This window comes from Corylus avellana, chromosome 11 (assembly GCF_965113065.1).
Source record: "Corylus avellana chromosome 11, dhCorAvel1.hap1.2, whole genome shotgun sequence".
NCBI lineage: Eukaryota > Viridiplantae > Streptophyta > Magnoliopsida > Fagales > Betulaceae > Corylus > Corylus avellana.
Genome location: NC_142500.1, coordinates 6,326,972 through 6,346,309, shown reverse-complemented (window position 1 = coordinate 6,346,309; position 19,338 = coordinate 6,326,972). Strand labels below are relative to the sequence as shown.

Below are 19,338 nucleotides of genomic sequence, written 5' to 3'. Positions count from 1 at the left end.
CTCTTGATCTACCCACTTGATGATCTGCGGGATATTCGCTTTTGATCTACACCCTTGGGTTGTGGATGTGAACAGTATCCTAGCTATCGGGTCAAGGAGGATGAAATTCGGCATGTGGGTTTCTGCTCTTAGGGCTGAGGAATAAGAGCTACCTATTCATTAGATTGAGTTTGTAGTAGATCTTTTGTTAAAACTGAAGACTAGCCATGAGTTAGTAGATGTTGATGTCATTGATAGGTCATGAATGTTAGATTTATAATGTATGTATCTTTGATGTCTGTAACCGCGTAGCTTCGGATATGATTTGCTTCAGAGCTTTTTGCTCTGTTTGTAAGACCTTTTGCTTGCGATCTTTCCATCAATGAATGAGTATGGAATGTCTTCCCCTTTAAAAAAAAAAAAAAAAAAATCCTTAAAATGAAAAAGAATGTTTTTAAAGAGCTTTAAACTTGCCTTTGATATCTTAAGTTTGTATGTTGGCATGTTTTGTTATGTTGCGTGTGTATATATATTAGGAGCCTAGGATGAGATGTACCACACCCTAATTCTAGATAGAGGCATATGGGTCTCTGGCCGAGAGTTCTCACTCTCTAGCCGAACGCTCGCCCATGAGCTCAAGCGTTCACCCAGAGAGTAGGACTGCTGACACTTTCCAAGAGTTGATTCAAATTGAAACAATGAATGCCAAAGCATGTACGCCCAGTAACCCGAATATGCGAGCTCAATAATAACTTGTTCATGTTGTACCCAACTGTGAGGTTTACTTATTAAATCTTTAGACTTGTACAATTATTACATCTTGTAGAAAACCTCTTTCTAGGAAGAGGAGAGTGGAGAGGTTGCCACTACGGATTTATTTGAGACATAAATCTTCATGTTGACACCAGGTTTAATCAGGTTATTATCTTTATTAGTTGCTTTGTGTCTATGTTTCGAGGATAATGTATGATTCCTTTATGGTTATTAGATTTCTCATATTTATTTCACATTTCTACACATCAACTCTGATTTTGCTTAGAGGGCTGGTTCCCCAGTTGGCTACTAGTTAGCTATATTGGGGTAATTGCCAATAACCCTACCAGACTAGTCAATGCCAGTTTTGGGGGTCTTACAGTATGAAATCAGAGCAAATGGTCTTGCCAACTGTAGTGGACAATCTAAGATTAGGTTGTGACACGCTAAGTACAAATCATGAATGATTGGAGCATAGGATAAACCTAGGTTTTCTGATTTATTGTTTAATTGAGGTGCGAGCTAAAGTAACAGACTTCTTGATTGCTTAGTGTTAGGTTGAACATGATCATTTGCTCTATGGTACAGACACTTGATCCTGCTCCACACTTAGATGCGCGATGGATGCTGACACCAGGCAATTGTACGCGACTCGCCAAAGGAGTACGAGCCTTACGCACCTGGATATAAGCCTCACTCCACAAAACACAAAATTCCAACCAAACCCTTTCAGAAGCGTAAGGTTCTACTACACCATCAGACCCAAGGAAGGAAAGTACAACGAGGCTTCAAGGGTAGGAGGGCAACGGTAAAATGGAAACGTCACAGCATATCGATAGCACCAAATTTTCCACTCATTTCGGGAAGGTATAACCCCTACTTAACACAAAAAGAAAGCGAGAGGGCTCCTAACTCATCCAAAAATAAATAAATAAATAAATAAAATTACTTTGTGCCGGTCCAAACTATATTCTAGTTCTGCCTATGCTCATATCGATTGTAAAATATCTAAAAGAGAGTTAAAAGACCACAAATTTGTGAAATATCTAAAAGAAATCTGGGGATCACATCTGGTCCAGCCCAAGCACGGAAGATATATAGGTCGGTCGGTATCCATTAACACGTGCCCCTATCTTCAGACTATGGTGACGTGGACGGGAGTTAGCGAGCCTCTGTGTCTTGTCCTCCTCTTTCGCACGTTTTTCTCCTACCAGAAACTGCCCCCCACTCTCTTTTCCCCTCTCTCTCTCTCAGTCTCGACCCTACGTCCACACGAGCACCCTGCCCTAATCACTGCCCCAACACCGCAAAGCCACGGAGAGAGAGAGAGAGAGAGATCCCACAAGCTTAAAGCCCATAGTATTGTTGGTGTATCTGAGCCAAAAACTCTCTTTCTGCCATTGCTGTAAGCTACTTTTTTTATTATTGTTATTATGGGGAAGAGGAAGCGAGTGACTGATCAGAGCCAGACCCAACCTCCCATTTCCTGTTCTCCTCCTTCGGGTAGGTTTCTTTTTTCTTGGGTAGCTTTCTGTTTTTCTTTTTACCGCTTGATGGGTTCCGTTTGGTTCCTGAGAAAAGAAAAAAAAATGCAGGGAAATTTGTTGAATTTCTTGATGTTTTACAGCTCATCGGGCACAAATTTAGTTGAGGTTTGCTTTTTCGTTTTTATTTTCTGTCCAGACACTGAAGTGGGAGGAAGTATGTTCGTCCATGGGGATTTTTCTTTTTTGGGCTTTCACGATCTACCTGCAATTTTCTCTCAATTTTTAGTTCTTCTAAATATTGAGCTCCTGCCATTTTATGGGTTTGTGTTTCTTTTTCTTTTTTTTTTTTTTTATTTTTTTTATAATATTTTTGGGGCTATTTACTCGTTGATCAATGTTTGATTGATGGGGCTTTTGTTTTTCTCTGGCTTTGTCGATTAGTTTAGTGTAATGGAAATACAAATCAGAAATTGTCAATTGAAGACTATTTTTCATTGATTCACTTTGCGATTGGTACAAGAGAAATCGTCGGATATTTTTGCCTGTAGATTCAGAGAATAGAGACAGATCAATACAGCTGGAATGATATTTGCTTGGGCGTTTCAAATTTTTTATTTTTGAAGGAGAATGCGGCTGTATTAGTTGGATGAACATCGGATAGAATTATAATATCTAACATTTCTATTTCTTTACTCATGCCACAAGATTAGGAATGAAAAATTTCCTGGCCTTGTAATCCTTTCTGACTATTTGACATCCTAACCAAGAATTAATCCTCTTTGTAGCCTTAATTGCTAAAGTGGTTAACATTTTCCTTATCTGTTGGCTAGTGGGTCACATTCACTTGCTGAGCATCAGTTTTTGAGTAGTTGGACTTGTTAGTTTTTGGTCCTGTTGCATATGCTATATACCAGATGATGAATGGAATTAAATCTTACATTTTCATTTGGTGAAGAAATCTGTGTCTTGATTTTGGAATTGGTTGTCTATCCGAGCTTCAAAGAGGAAGAATGTTATGCATCATATAAGAATCTGATATTTGCTGGAATTTTTCTTTCCTTTTTATATTTTAAATTTTATTTCAGATATAAGTGAAGGAAGTGAGAATGATCACTGTTTTTCTGTATGTAATTTTGCAGATACCATGCCTTGTTCCTTACGGATGGACTTAATGTCAGAAGAGGTTAGTGTTATCTCCTATTTTTTTTGTAAATGATAGCTCCTATTTCAAAGTTTTAACCCTTTACCAAAAAAAAAAAAAGGGTTAAAACTATTTCCTTGTATACTCTGTGTGTACCTGAGGGCGCCTTGATAATTCGATTACTTATAAAATAAAAAAGGTTTTAACCTTTTTACAGAATCTCTTTTCACACTTATTCATACTGGAGAGTGATTCCTAAGATAGTTTTGCCTTTGATATGGATTACTTTACTATTATTTAACAGCATTTCCCAATCTTTTTTTTTTCTTTCAATTTTCATTCATCTTATCTGCATTTAATGCACATGGTTGAATCATTTTATTTTATGTTTTGCAGAAACCTTTGCATTCAGTTAACTCTAGTGAACTAAAGCCTCTTACATCTGTCTTGGATATCAAGGATAGTTCTCTACTAAATGCCCATCCTACCACTGCACATCATACTCAGAGTCTTGGCCATTCAATATTTTTGAAACGTTCTCGCCATTACTACGGCCATCAATATTCTCGGCGTAACTCAGGTAATCATGCCAATGCATCAACTTCCCGTGGTAAAGCCGCTTCTTTACGTGATGAGAGACTATCCTTCAAGTTGGCTACTCAATTTAACTCACAGACTGCAACTGGACATCATTCAGGTGCATAGTTGTTTTAGCTATTAATTCCACTCCAATTCTACCAAGGCTCTATTTCTTTTGATGGAAAGTCAGATCAAGGAATGAATTTTGTTCTTGTGATTAAATTGTTAGAATTTAAATTAAATGATTAAATTCATCTTTTCCTATAAGTTTAAGTTTTTGGGAGAAGTGGCGATTTCACTTGGTACCCAAGTAGAGGTTTTAAGTTCGAATCTTGTTTTTGTCATTTACCTCATATTTTCATTTAAATATTTCACGTATTGGACCTCACTTATTAAGTGAGAGAGTTTGAGCTTATACGTGAGGAAGAGTGTTATAATATAAATTAAAGGGAAATGCTAGGTGCTCTTCTAGTGTTCTCCTGGTGTCCTCCCAACTGTAATTTGACTTTTAAAATTTTCAATAGATTAAAAGTTAATAATGATAATTTCAAATTCAATGGTGATTTTAAAAGCCACATCACAGTTGAAAGGACACGAAGAGAACACTAGAAGAACACCTAACATTACCCTAAATTAAATGATTAAATTCATCTCTTCCTATAAACTTAAGCTTTTCAGATAAGTGGTAATTTAACAAAGGTGTCCAGCTTTATGATGATACTGGTGCATTAAATTTTATCATTGCAAACATTAAGTGATGAATGGGGTATATGTACCCAGCTGATATTCTAAAAAGAAAAGTTTAAATTCCTTTGTGATGGGATGATTGCAATCTCCACCTGTTACAAAGTTTAGGAGCCTGTATTGTAACAATTTATTTTCATTTCTCCTAAAAAAGCCAACCTTATTTCTTTACATTAACAAACAATTTTTTTTACTCTTCTCTCCCAAAAAATTCAAAACTCCTTTCTATATTATATCACATCAATAAATTCCTTCTTTCTTTCTCTTCTTAAAACTCTTTGCCAAACACACCCCAGAGTATCTTGTGCTTGAAACATGAAACAAGGTTGTGTTTGGTAAAATTTTGCAGAACTCCTTTTGCTTTTCAAACACCGTAAAATTTTATTTTTTCAGGCAATAGCTATTCAAATCAGTTTTTTGATGTGGCTTCCTACCACTAACACTTTTTCAAAACAAAACACTTTTTGAGAAAATTGCCTCCATTTTTATATAAGAATGTTTTGAAAATACACTCAATTTGTCCTAACATGCATAACTTCAAGTGGAGGCGGGCCTCAACAGGGTAGAGGTTGCCCCTTCACCAAAGGTGGGTCTCCCCTCCCCACCTTCAGTGTCTATCCCACAGTGGGTGGTGAGGGTGTAGAGTTCTACCCCTGCCGCACTTTACGGGGGTGGAGGCGAGTGGTGGTGAAGATCCACTTTGGTAAAGGGCAGAACTCCACCCCCACAGCGGGGGTGGGTGGAGCCAACTTCCAAGCCCCGTTTTATGATTTTACCAAATAGGACCACAGTTTTTCTGAAAATATCCTGTTTGGATTTTACATTTACATGTTTTATCAATCTGCAGTCTAATATTTTAAATAAGTATTCTTCCATGGTCTCAAACTGACTTGAAGTTGCACTATTTTTGCAGAGAATAGGGAAAAAGTATTTGGCAGGCCAGAAAGAATTAGGTCCAGTTCCTTGGTAATGAATGCAGTATCATCAGATGCAGTGAAGATGGTATGTGGGGTATGTCAGAAGCCACTGAGAAGGAAACCTTATTTTCTTGGGAGTACACTTTCTTCTGGTGAACTCTCTGTGGTGGCAGTTTTAGTTTGTGGTCATGTTTATCACGCAGAATGCTTGGAGCAGAGAACATGCGTCGATGATAAATGTGACCCGCCCTGCTCGTTGTGTCTGGGCTTGCTCTCCAAGGAAGACGAGTCGAGGGGAGAGGAGTAATCGTCGAATATATTCAGATTTACACTAATGATACTGATATTCTACAAGAGACAGGACAAGACAAACTTAGATGAGTAGATGGAAATATAGGCAGTGTTGTTTAAACAGCAGGCTGTTTGCCAGGTGAGGAATTTGGCCTTATATTCTATTCAAACTATTAGAATTTACTAGTCTTTGTATTTCAGTATGTAGGACTAGTTTGCAAGATCAGAGTGACCAGCTTATGTTTTTTCCGCTGGTGAGTGACCGGTTTATGTATTTTCTTCAAGTGATGGATGGATGCCGGTTCATGTGATTTCTTTGGCACCATAATTTATGTAATTTGCAATTTTTTTTACTATTAACATCTTTATGTATATATATATATATATATGCATAGGCTTGTGTTCGGCTTGGTTAAAAACTCAACTTAGGATCGGTTCATTTATTAAATGGGTCGTTCATGAGCACAAAATTATACTCGATTATTAAATGATACAAGCTCATAAAACTCAACTTGAATCGGTTAATGTTCATAAACAAGCTAGCTCGTATAAGCTCGGTTTGACTTGATACCTTGATCGTATGGTGGTTATTTATTTATTTATTTTTTATTTTGCTCTTTTTGGCTTCTTTGAGATCCTGAACTTTATTTTGTCACATTGTATTTATTACTCTATATTTACATATCTATGAATAAAAATAGGTTTTACAAATATAAGTATGTATATTAATTACTAACTAATAATAAATATGTTATATGGGTTACTTAAATATGTATGCATATTTATATGCATGTGCGTTAATTAATATCTAAACATAAATAGTTTTTAATGGGTAACTCAATCGGTTGGGGACAACATTTCATAAAGCGGATGTTATTTGTTCGAATCCACTTTTTCCCCTTTCCTTACGAAAATAAGATTGTTTCAAGTTAAAAAAAAAAAACTAGAGAGGAATTGGTTAGTTATAAGATTATAATGTATAAAGTATTAACGTACTTGTATATTGATCTTGCCTTTGCAATTTTTGTTTTGCATGATCTTTTGCTATACTTTTATGATGCTTGTTCTTGAATTTTTGTTGTTGTATCTTTGAGATATATTTCCAACACTTTCATATTCAATCGATGGGGCTATGAACGAATGTTCGATTGAACCTCTTTGTGGCTATAGAGGGATCGATCGAATCATTTCGTTCTAGGTTTGATTTTTTTTTTTTTTTTTTTTTCAATTCTAGGTTTGATTGATTGGCGCCAATTTCGATCTATCGTTTTTTGAACAAAGAACATTCCAAAACCCTATGTTTTTTCTAGATCTCTCTTCCTTCTTATACCATACTACATCAAAACTTACCAAATCCAATTACAACTGTTTGATCTCACCTACGTGCATGACATGACTCTAATTGTTGCAATTTCGATTGATTAAACCTTATCTCGATGGATCAAAGTCTACCAAGTCAGACTAAATGATTTTCCTTTCTTTTTTTGAATGCCAAATGATCGATCAATCAAAAGCTCATTTTTCTATTATTATTTGTTTTCATTATTCTTCCTACCAACCAAATTAACCAATTACTAAAATCCAAAACTTCCTTAAAAATCCCGGTCTAAGCTTATCCTTTGGCACTTTCTAATTTACAAGTGCTAGGATAAATTCCCAATTAATTATCATAATTAATACCTTGGATTTAGAAAAATCTTTAATAACCAAATTAAGAATTAGGATTCTCTCTAGTTCAAATGGCAATTAATTTTTGCAGAGTACTGGGCTACCAAAGGATCCATTTTGAAGGTGATTCAAAGATTGTGGTAGATGGGATTAATTCAGCAAAGGATGACTGGAGCCGAACCGGAATGCTCTTGGAGGATATAAAGTCCGAGCTTCAATCGTTTCCCCACTGGCGGGTGTCGTTTATTGGTCGAGACGGAAATAAAGCGGCGCATACTTTATCGAAGATGGCCATTCAAAATAATGTAACTAACCAGTGGTTTTTTACTACTCCTGATTGTATCACCGATATTGTTAGGATAGAGCATTCTGCTCTGTCCTCTAATTTATCAATGAGAACGTATTCATATTTCTTCAAAAAAAAAAAAAAAAATGAAACTGGAGAATATATAATTAGTTATATTTGAGAGATATTCTTGTTTACTCAAAAAGTGAAAAGACAAAAATACTCCTCAAATGAACTGGAGATAATCCTAATCCCCAAATTAAGGCCTAGAATTTTGTTTTTTTTATCCTAATAAGCTTATGAAAATCTTCTTTAGTATGTAATATAAACTCTTTTAGCACCATTTTTTTTTTTTTTTTTTTTTGAGAATAGAACTTGTTTCATTATAATAAATCAGTCAACTCGCGGAACAATTTGCTCGACCAAAGTAATCTCACGAATACAATCAGGGGTACTCCTCATCCATAATACCTTTAACCCTGTTGTTGCCGCTAATCTAGCAAGTGTATGAGCCGCATTATTGACCATTCATTTCACGTAAAGTACCTGCCACTGAGAAAAAATCCTCAGCCCCTGCTTCATGTCTTCCACGATATGGCCTATTTTGCTCCAGTCTTTCTCCATCGAGTTAAACGCGTCCATGATTATTTGTGCATCTCCATCCAACTGGATCTGAGAGAGGTTGAGGTCTTGCCCCAGACGAATGGCCTGTAATCCCGCCCAAGCTTCAGCTGCACTTGGGTCAAGAAAACCTCTTACTGCAACGCACCTGGCCGCTACCACATTCCCAGCCGCGTCCCGCACCACCACACCCATCCCCACCAAACCCAGGTTCTTGCAAACAGTTGCATCCCAGTTGAGCTTGTACTAACCCAGGGGTGGAGCCCGCCAAAGAGGCATTGGGACATTTTGACCCAGCTGACAAACCTTAGCCTCAAGAGTATTGGCTGACTTGAACTCTTCTACAGCTAGCACCGCTCGTTGCACAAGAATGGTTGGGTGGGTGAAAACTCCCCCATGGATCACATCATTTCGCCTCACCCAGAGTCGACGTACAAGCCCCACAAATAATTTTATCTTATCTTCCTCACATGAATAAACGTAGGACCCCTTAAGAAACTCTTCTGGATTTTCTTGCCACATCCACCCTAGGCATATCTCTCGCAGAGGGACAATCCCATAAAACGTGATAGCTAGTTTCTACATCTAGCCCACAAATAGGACAAAGAGGATCATTTACCATCTTTCTCTTGCATAAATTGTCGTAGGTAGGCAGAATTTCATGACAAGCTCTCCACAAGAAGTTAATCTCTGAACTAGGAATCTGTAAATGCCATAAGGTTTTCCAGACCTCACTAAACCTCCCCCCTGTAGAGCAGCCTGCTTGTGCTCTTTCTTCCATTTCCTTTGCTAAATAATAGGCACTTTTGACAGAGTAAACCCCCTTCCTAGTTCCCCTCCAGATCAATACATCATCTTGGTCGGTACTACTAAGGGGGATTGACATAATTGCTTGGATTTCCAGCGGACTAAAGAGTGTCTCTAGTCGGCCCAAATTCCGCTAGTGAGTATCCCTCTCAATGAGTGTGCTAACAGTGGCCTTGGGTCAGTGGCACTTTGTCGTGATTGGATCATAAAAGTATCCTGAACTGTAATCCATTTGTCCATCCAAATTTTTGTCCTTTTCCCTTTACCTATCCTCCACATTAAGCCCTCTTTAATAAGTCACCCGAACCCCAAATGCTCCTCTAAGCAAAGGATGGTTTATTCCCCAAACGAGCCTCCAAAAAAGACCCATTTGGGTAATACTTTGCCTTCATAATTTTAGAGATTAGGCTGTCCGGCTCATTCCATAACCGCCACCCTTATTTAGCAAGAAGGGCCTTGTTGAAACATTGGAAATCTCTAAAACCCATCCCTCCCTTCTTCTTTGCGGTCCCCATCTTGCTCCAACTCATTCAATGGATATGTGATCCATTCGCTTGTGGTAAGGGGGCATGTACTAGGGTATGGGTTCGAATCTCCGTAATGAAGAATCTCCACATATGTCTAATTAGTATTAGCCGCCTTGAATTCCTACATCTAGACCCTTCTTGTACAGCTCCCAATGGTTAGGTACTACTATGGTCATGTCCAAGTAGGATAGCCACAATTAATCTCTCCGGCGTACTTTTTAATTAGAAAATATATATATATATATCCTCTCTTTTTTTATATATAAGTAATAAGTATATTATCAAATACGCAGAGGGGCGCAACCTATGTATACATGATGTATAGATAGAAACCCATACTGATTAGAAAAAAGATTTACAAAGCTCTATGAAGTCATAAAAAGTAGACTCATACAAGTGTGACCAAGTCACTCTCCAGGAGAACAAAATATGTAACGCCAACTTCCTCAACTTAATCATGCTGCTCTCATTATCCTCAAAACTGCGTGCATTCCGTTCTCACTATAGACACCACATCACACATAATGGGACGAGCCTCCATATGTGCAAAGCACGCTTTTTACCCAATTGTCCCCTCCAACTCCCCAAGCTATCATTCACCTTTCGCTAAGGTTGGCAAAACGGGTTGTCGTGTCAACTCGTTCACGACCCATAATGACCCGCCACCCATTTAGTCTCAACCCGGACATGTTCCGTTTAGCTAAACGGGTGAAAACCCCAAACCCAAACACGACACAAGAAAATTAGCAGGTTAACATATCAACCCGTTATTTTTAGCACGTCGTGTCAACTCAACATGACCCGGTTAAAATAACGGATCATAAACGGGGTGACACGACCCATTTAACTTAGTTACCCATTTAACACGCTTTGACCCGACCTGTTTGACCCGAAAGGTGATGTAAGTCTAATATCATTGACATTCAATAATCAGAGTAATCAATATCATTCATAATTAAACCCATAACACAAAATCACTTACCAATTAAGCTAATATAAAACCATATTAAGAAAAAGATAGTAAAAAAGAGCTAGCAAAATCAAAGTAAGAAACAAAACATAAACAATATTCCATCATTACATATTGGGTTCCATTATCAAACACCACAATTATGCTCATTTTAAGGAATATTAATAGCTTGTGCTCCAGACGAACTTGGAATGTCACAGGAATTGATATCCGTTGTCAGAACATCTTCTTCTTCGCAATCCAACTTCATTTGAGTGTGTTCTATATCAAAAGATTAAGAGGAATTAATGTCATTATAGTTTAGTAAAAAAATATTAAGTAAATGAAAAAAATAATTAGTTTTTTATTTTTTATTTTATTTATTTATTTATTTTATTAAATGAGTGTGGTGGGTCACCCATGGGTGACCTGTCATAAACAAAATAAATGGGTTACTTGTTTATGACCCAAACCCGTTTAGGGTAAACCCAAACTCCGTAACTTCATGTCGTGTTCATGTTGGGTTTTCAGATTGTGTCAAAATTGCCAGCCCTACCTTTCGCGGCATAACCCAACTCACTCTAAAAAGTTGAAGGAACACATTCCATAACTCAGTTACAACCTCACAATGCATGAGTAGATGATCAATGGACTCTTCACAGTGTTCACACATATAACGTCACTCCATCACCATAACATTCATCTTCCGTACATTATCCAAAGTGAGGATTTTTCCTACCGCCGCCATCCACACAAAGAAAGCGACTCTCGAGGGAGCTTTCGAGGGAGCTTTCACCTTCCAAATACTCTTCCACGGACCAAACGCCTATGCCGATGTAGAGAGAGACTAATAATAGGATTTCACTTATTATTATTATTATTATTATTATTATTATTATTATTATTTATTTGGCACCGTGTATCCAGAGCTTCGCTCCAACTTATCCTAGGGGTGCACAGGCCCTCGGTAAGGAGTTTTCCGCAAGTGCATTTTAGTTAATTCAAGGGACGAACCTCCAATCTGATAACCACAAGAAGTAGGTTTCATGGATTTCGAACTTAAGACCTTGAGGAGCAAACTCAAAGTTCCAGGCTATCGAACCACTAGGCCAACTCCTTGGGGTTTATCTATCCTACAAGACCTTATACACCACATTCATTGGATTTGTGAATAACTTATCAATTCAATTCAAATGAAAAAATAATAATAATAATAATAATAAATAAATAAATAAATAAATTTCTCTCCAATGCACATAGAATAGAGCAAGTCGGTGTTTGCTGGTCAGCTTCAGACTGAAGTTGTAGCAAGTTGTTTGCTTCCAGCTGCATGCTGTTCACCAATGCAACTTGCCATTTGCTTGTCTCCAGTGGCAAGTTGCGTCTACACATGTCGAGTCTTGACTGAGACGTCAAGTTAATGGTAATTGTAAGCATACACAACTCCATTCTTTCAATCACAAATGTCGAGATTTACATTACTTTAAAAAATAAAATAAATAAAAACTTTGTACCCATATTTGAGAGATTTGTTTATTCCCATGCTATTGGACAAGAGTATACCTAAACTTCCTGTCTCGGAAAGAGTCAAATTTTCACCATGTTCCAATCACAGCTGCAATCCATAGCTACACTTGCAATACAATCAATCTCAAAAGAAGTAACATCAACCTTTTTCATGAATCATCTATCACCAAATACAGGCATTGTGTGTATGTGTTTTCCCTAAATAAATACCACAAACCCATTTTAGCTGTATATTATGACTGCTCAAAATCTGCATATGGGTTTGGAATATAGGTTAAAAGGAAAAATTACAATTTACCCCCTCAAAGTTGACATTGTTTTTCAATTCGAACATCAAAGTTTCAATTTTTACAATCCACTCCCACAAATATCTATTTTTTTTTTTCAATTCGACTAATATTATCCCAAAATTTCCATATTGCCCTTAATTTTTATTTTTATTTTTTTTATTTTTTACGAAAGAAAAAACAAATTTGAGGGTACAAAAATGGCAAAATGGCCAAAAGCCACCTCGAATTTTTTTTTTTTATATAATTTTTTATAAAAAAAAAAAAAAAAAAAATTATGGGCAATATAAAAAGTTTTGGATACAATTGGTCAAATTGCAAAAATTTAAAACTTTGAGAAGGTGGATTGCAAAAATTGAAACTTTGGTGTTCAAATTGAAAAATACTGTCAACTTTAGGAGGGTAAATTGTAATTTTCCCTAGGTTATACTAATGACAAAAGAAACAAAGGGATAATCAAATAGAATGGTTTGAAGCTATGGTTGGAGATGGTATTTGCTCTCAAGCCTCAATCTGTAGAATCCAAAATACTACTATCCATTGTAAACATCTCTTGAAGACAACAACCTTACTTTAGTAGTAATTACAACTGTACAGTGTGTAATACATGTCAAAGGAAGTACATAGAAGCTATTATATGTTAGTTTGCCTTGCATGTAGATTTATTATGCCCCGTTCCCTTGCACCTGGTGCAAGAGACTGGCCTCTTGGACACTCTCTGAGTTTCCGTCTGCTCTTTATGTTGGCTTGGCGGCCGGGGGGTGCATGGAGGAAGTACATGCAGAGAAGTTTTCTCATTACTTACAGGCATGAAAATAGCAGAAACATGTTTTATTTGCTTAGAATAGCTTAGACGGAAGCTATCCACTGTGAAGTACTCTGAACAATAATCATACACATTCCTACCTGTAGAGTAAAAGACAGCAATAGCATGGCGGCATGGTAGTCCAGATGCTTTCCATCCTAGACAAGTACATTCCCATTTATCAATATCCACAACATTAATGGAATCATCATGAACCTCAAAAAGGGTATCAGATGAGAACAGTACTTTAAGCCCCCGTGCTTTAGGTGTTTCTTCTTGTAATTTTCCCTCCTTGGATGGAGTAAGTTTTTCAGACCACCTACTTGATTCTATTTGACGACTATTAATCAAATCCATCGACTTAAATCTTAGCATTTCTACTTTCTGTATCATGGGTAACTCCCGCACTTCCTCTATCCAGTTGGCGTATAGTCCTGCAACATCTTCAGTGATGTCATTATAGCGCTCACCCTTAAATACTGCATTCGTCCAATACTCTGGCTCAATCTGCATGACCCACTCATAAGCTTTTAAAGAAACCCGTTTAATTTGCTCAGTATGCATTCTAAAACCATCAAGTCGGACAGCATGGGCAGCAGCCACAAAAGAGCCAGGCAAAGAACCCCTTCCATCTCCATGAAAGGGGCCCTTCAAGCTTTTCTTGAAGTTCTCCATGAGGTGGTATAGTGAGTAACCATAATCAGCATTCTGAAATGCCTCAAGGACCAATTTCTTTAAACCCTTCTCTCTGTCAGAGACAAAAGTTATGGATCTTGAAGTTGACATCCCAGATTTCAACTGCTCCAAAAACCAATGCCAATTATCATCATTCTCAGTATCTACTACAGCAAATGCAACTGGGAAAACACCATCATTCCCATCCAATGCAGTAGCTGTCAACAAAATTTCGTGGTACTTTGATTTTAAAGATGTAGTCTCAAGGAAAAGAAGGGGGCGACAATTCTGAAAACCACATATTGAGGCATGAAAGGATACAAAAAGGCGCTGAAATTTTTTATCTTCAGCAGTGCAAAGCTTAACAAAACTACCAGGATTTGCCTCCAACATTCTCGCACAAAACCCAGGCAACTGGTTATATGCTTCTTTATATGAACCCTGAAGTTGCTCCCGGGCATCCTCAATTCCACGCCAAACTTGAGTATAATTCAGCTCAATTCCAAAGTCCCGAAGAATGCTGTTAGCAATTTCCTTCGGTTTATGATGTGGGCTTTCTCGTAATCTTTCCTTTATGATACTCACCAACCAATTCTTTGATGGATGAGCAGACTTCCAAGACTTCCCTCCACATGAATGTGATTTATTCATCTTTTTAATCCTAAATGATTGTGATGATGAATCCCAGGATGCATGAATCCTCCAAGAACAGCCTTCTGCTATACATATGCCACTTGCACGATTAGTGTCATTCTTTTTTAACCTGTACATAAATCGATGTGCAATGGCATATTTCTGCAGTGAATCTCGAAATTCATACACACTTTTAAATACCTGACCTACACCAATGATGCCATCTTTCCATGATGCAACTAGTTTTTCCGGCGGGATGTCATTTGAACTAGCAAGAATCGAGGAACTGTTAGAAATGTCCTCACAGGGTGACATATCTTGCTGCTGCTTCAGATCATCAACTCCTGTTGCAGCATTGCGATTTTGGATAATCCTTTTTCTAGATGTAGTTTTCCTCTTCTCCTCAACATGGTCAGTGGCGGTGGCAGGACCATTTGCACCAATTTTCCAGGATGCATTTCGCCTCCGTTTCTTAACAGTATCAGCAGGAGTAGAGGTCATATCAATTATGCTTATGTCATGAGGAGTTGCATCAGTGGCAACAGCAATGGAACCAGTTGGACTGGAATGAGCAGCATCCAGATTTGAGTTAATGATTACTCCAGTACGCCTTTGGGCAGTTGCTTTGACAGATATAACAGAGTCATCAGATGTTGCCACAGGAAGAGAGACAGGGGCAACTAGGGTGGCAGCAGCAGGACCAATGCTGGAATTAGCATTAGTGAGTGCTGCAGTTGTATATATGGAAACAGGCGAAGCCACAATGGCATGATGTGCAGCAGCAGACGTAGTGAATGTAGCAACAGGGGGTACAGTTTCAGCCACTTTTATCCCACATGCACTGCAAGTAATGACTAATCCGATTGAACAAAAGAAAAACTTGCAAAGTGCAACAACTATCATCAATCAATATGCACCATATACAGTACAGAACATTACTATCATTTTATTTTATTTTTTTTTTTTGAAAAAGTCTACGTACTCTCCTCAAACTACAACCAAATTGTCAATGTCCCCCCCAAACTACACCAAAAATTGTCAATGTCCACAATTTTTCAAAAAGACAAAAATACCCTATAAATTCGGGGGGTTAAAAAAAAAAAAAGGTGAAGACCCACAGCAGTGCCATGTGAATGGGGGAGCCAAAATGGTTTGTTGGGTTTATTTGCACAGATGGTGTTAAATCCACCATTTTGGCAAATGCTTAGGGAAATCATAAAGTTCAAGCATGATGTCCAAAGGCAAGCATTATCTTTCAGACTTGGTGTCATGGGTCATTTTTTTTTTAAATAAAAAAATAAAAAAATTATTAAGGGTATTTTTGTCATTGGGGAAATCCAAAGTTTGAGAGATATTAGCGTAATCCAAAGTTTGGGGGGACATTGACAATCTACTGGTAGTTTGAAAGAGATATGTGGATAATTTTTTTTTTTTTTATAAGTAATCGAATTGAATTAAAAAGCAAAAAGGTCGCAACCCAAGTACACATGAAGTATACAAGAGAGACACCTAACTCGAAAAAGAATAAAAGATAAGAAAATCATTAAAGCTAGTAATATTAATTATGAAGGCACTCAGAGGCAGCTGTCCAATGATAACCATCATTTCATTGAAAAGCAACAAGATTTAGAATTCTCTGTTTTTTGATGCAATGACAACATGAAACTTCTTTGCCATAACTGGATGAGCAGTGATTTTGAGAAAAATAGCAATTATTGACTGTTCATAATAACAACTAAAGAAAAAAAGCAACTAGAGCAACATTGGTCCGGCAAAAAGGATGTAACTACACAACATGGAAGAATAAAGAAAGAAAAAAGAAAGGAAGAAAGAAATACCTGCTACGAATGTTCAAGTCTTCACAATCAAAACCTACTCTCCCCATGACAAAAACATCAGCAGTTACTGAACTGCCATGAAAATCATACATCCTTTTCAGGTCTTTGTCATTAGATAAGTTGATGAGAGTTCGTCTGTTTCCTGGGAGAAAATACTTGACGGACAGGGAATTGTATTCCAAATTCCACATTTCCGCTAATTTTAATTTGAGGTCATTAAAAATGGTTTCACGATTGATATCTACCGCATGTGCCTCTCCTCCAGCATATGACATTGATCCATCCTCATTTGTGACAAACTCACCACCAGATTGGCAGATTAATATAAGCTTTCCCCTTGCCATTGTAAAGAACTTCAGGCTAAAAAAACAAAAAACAAAAAACAAAAAACAAAAAGTTAATAATCTTATCTCTCCAGTTTCCAATTTTTATCCCTTTATTTATGGTCATTGTTGACATTCAGTGCTTGGTGATGGTTACAATGATCATGTACATAAAGGCCAATCATGAATATAAGGGCTAGTTATGAAAGTAGCAAAATTTAAAATTGCATCCGATAAGTTGGTTTACAAGAAGGTTCTGACGAAATTGAATTTGTTTAATTTGTCTTACAAAGCAATGAAACTCACAATGTGGCAGTGAAATATGAAGGCATGAGCACACTGTCCAGAATAAAGTAGAAATGCTTTCATTTATTATTTCTTATAATGCTCTTTTGAATAAGTGTACAGAAACCAGATATGGGTAATTGTTTATCTGAAGTTTATAAAATACTGAATTGATGAAACTACCATAGAACACAAATGATAATATATCCATTTCTCCACTTAACATAATAAATTAATAATAGTATCCTTACCATTGATATATCAGGATCTATTAACTGAAAGCAGAAGCCAATTCATGATGGACTACTGCAAATTACCACAAAAAAAAGGGGTGATAATAGACTCATAGTTATCTTCCAATTAAAATAAATTAAGTCAAACCAAGCAAATGGTAGTACCAGAAAATTACTCCTATATCTAAAATCAAAACAAAAACCAGCCAATGTTAGCATCAAATATCATAAAAGCCTTATTAGAGAATGGTCTAGTGACAAATTGCCTAAGTTTCTTTTCTACCTTCTTTTCTCTCTATTGAGCAAAAATGAATCAAACAAGCACATTGTTTCAAAAGTCAAATTATAATCATAAAAGCTTTATGAAGAGCGACACGAATTCAATAATCACCAGATCACATTTGACACTCAAAATACTTATTATCAAGACATTTCATAATATGTGTAGAGAGCCCAATGGGTATTCACATTGCAGACGATCCTCTCTTAAACAGTCTCCCAGTTAAACATAATCTACATTATCGAGTTTTTCAATGACCACACCAAACTAACTAACATCGTTGCCACCACTTTACTAGACATTTATGTGTGTTAGTCACAAGTGAAGCACAACATGACGGTCTACAAGATCAGAATTTCCTTTAACGGTCGACACCAATGAGAAACCCATTTCCACAATTGTTTTTTTGACGAATAATAATTTATTGAATAAGAAGAAAGGCAGGCATACACGAAAGCTATACAAGAGAAAGAGAAGGAACCACCCTAATGGGGTCAAAAATCTAAAAGGTTAACAATACAAAAGAAGAAACCCATTTCAACATTTTGAACAAGACCCTGGCAAAACACTGTCGCCCGAACAAATTCAGATTGCATAGCCCCATTTCTATAACACTACCAATCCAAAGCACAGACACATGATTTTACAGTGATAGAGTTACAACAAAACAACATATGTTTTATCAACTGAAGTCATATCTATGTCAAAATGATGCCAAAAAGCTACTGGGTCAGCATAATTTACTCAGATGGTCAACTCAAATCAGCTCAGAAACAAAATCAACAAATCGAAAGTCTATGATCATCCAACCAGAAAATCCATCAAAGTCTATTCTACGAAAGCCCATGAATCTTTAGCGCAACACATAATATTAAACTAAAAAAACAGAACCATAATACAAAATGTTTGAAAACGGTTTAACTGTGTGATGAAGAACATTATTTACTTGTAATTAACAATTAAGGAAAAAATGTTTACAAAAAAAAAAAAAAACAATTAAGGAAATGGGAAAAAGATGAGATTAGAGTAAAAAGAGTAACCAAGAAAATATAAATTGAAAACCTAGTTGTAGGCGGAGAGAGAGAAGAAGGGGGCTTACCAGAAATGGTGGCTCAGGGACTCTGGGGGATGGAAACCCTAGATTTTGGGGCTTTTCAGAATTAGGGGAAAAAGAGTTCGTAGTGCTGGATTGAAAGGATGGGTTGGAAAAGTAATGAAGTGTTAAAAAAGGGGCTAGTAATGGAACAGAAATTTGCATATAGGGTCTCTTTTGGAATTTGAGGAAATGGGATAAACTACAGGAGAGAGGATAAGATGGAACAAGGATGCACGTTTGGCTGTGAACCCCGGTCTGGCGCCAGCCACGTGTAATTTGATTGTTTATTTTTAGGATTAAATACTTTATTCTCATGAGGTTTAACTTCTTTATTTTTTGCCCTTTAGGATTTATTTTTTTATCACAGGAGCTAGGTACCTCTGGTTTGCCTAAAAACGGATTTATACCTCAGTCAAAATTTCATCCAAAATTTGAGGGAATATCACGTCAGCATTAATAACAGATTAACACGTGTCCATATAATTAATTAAAAAATTATAATTTTTTTTAAAAAAAAAATTAAAACATTAAAAAATTATATTTAATTAATATTTAAAAAAAAAAAAAAAAAAAAAATTGGGGTTGGCCATAGCCACCCTTTGGCCAT

At 36.8% G+C, this 19,338-nt stretch overlaps 2 protein-coding genes across 4 annotated transcripts; one reads left to right on the top strand and one right to left on the bottom strand.

The window, feature by feature from the left end:
- Window positions 1–1,916: 1,916 nt before the first annotated feature.
- On the top strand, window positions 1,917–6,244 carry LOC132165896 (uncharacterized). The gene is made up of 4 exons (XM_059576594.2): window positions 1,917–2,235; window positions 3,359–3,402; window positions 3,757–4,057; window positions 5,597–6,244. The coding sequence occupies exons 1-4, from the start codon at window positions 2,166–2,168 to the stop codon at window positions 5,905–5,907; spliced, it is 726 nt and encodes a 241-aa protein (XP_059432577.1). The 5' UTR covers window positions 1,917–2,165; the 3' UTR covers window positions 5,908–6,244.
- A 6,785-nt stretch (window positions 6,245–13,029) lies between these two features.
- On the bottom strand, window positions 13,030–18,824 carry LOC132166563 (uncharacterized). 3 transcript variants are annotated; one of them, XM_059577407.2, is made up of 5 exons: window positions 18,735–18,824; window positions 17,374–17,428; window positions 16,515–16,874; window positions 13,615–15,517; window positions 13,329–13,526 (listed from the first exon to the last, which is right to left on the bottom strand). In XM_059577407.2, exons 3-5 carry the CDS (start codon window positions 16,856–16,858, stop codon window positions 13,413–13,415), a joined length of 2,361 nt encoding a protein of 786 aa, XP_059433390.2. In that variant the 5' UTR covers window positions 16,859–16,874; window positions 17,374–17,428; window positions 18,735–18,824; the 3' UTR covers window positions 13,329–13,412. The 3 variants fall into 3 exon arrangements, with proteins under 3 accessions (XP_059433388.2, XP_059433389.2, XP_059433390.2); XM_059577405.2 differs by having other exon boundaries at window positions 13,030–15,517; XM_059577406.2 differs by lacking the exon at window positions 17,374–17,428 and having other exon boundaries at window positions 13,030–15,517.
- Between the last annotated feature and the right edge of the window lie 514 nt (window positions 18,825–19,338).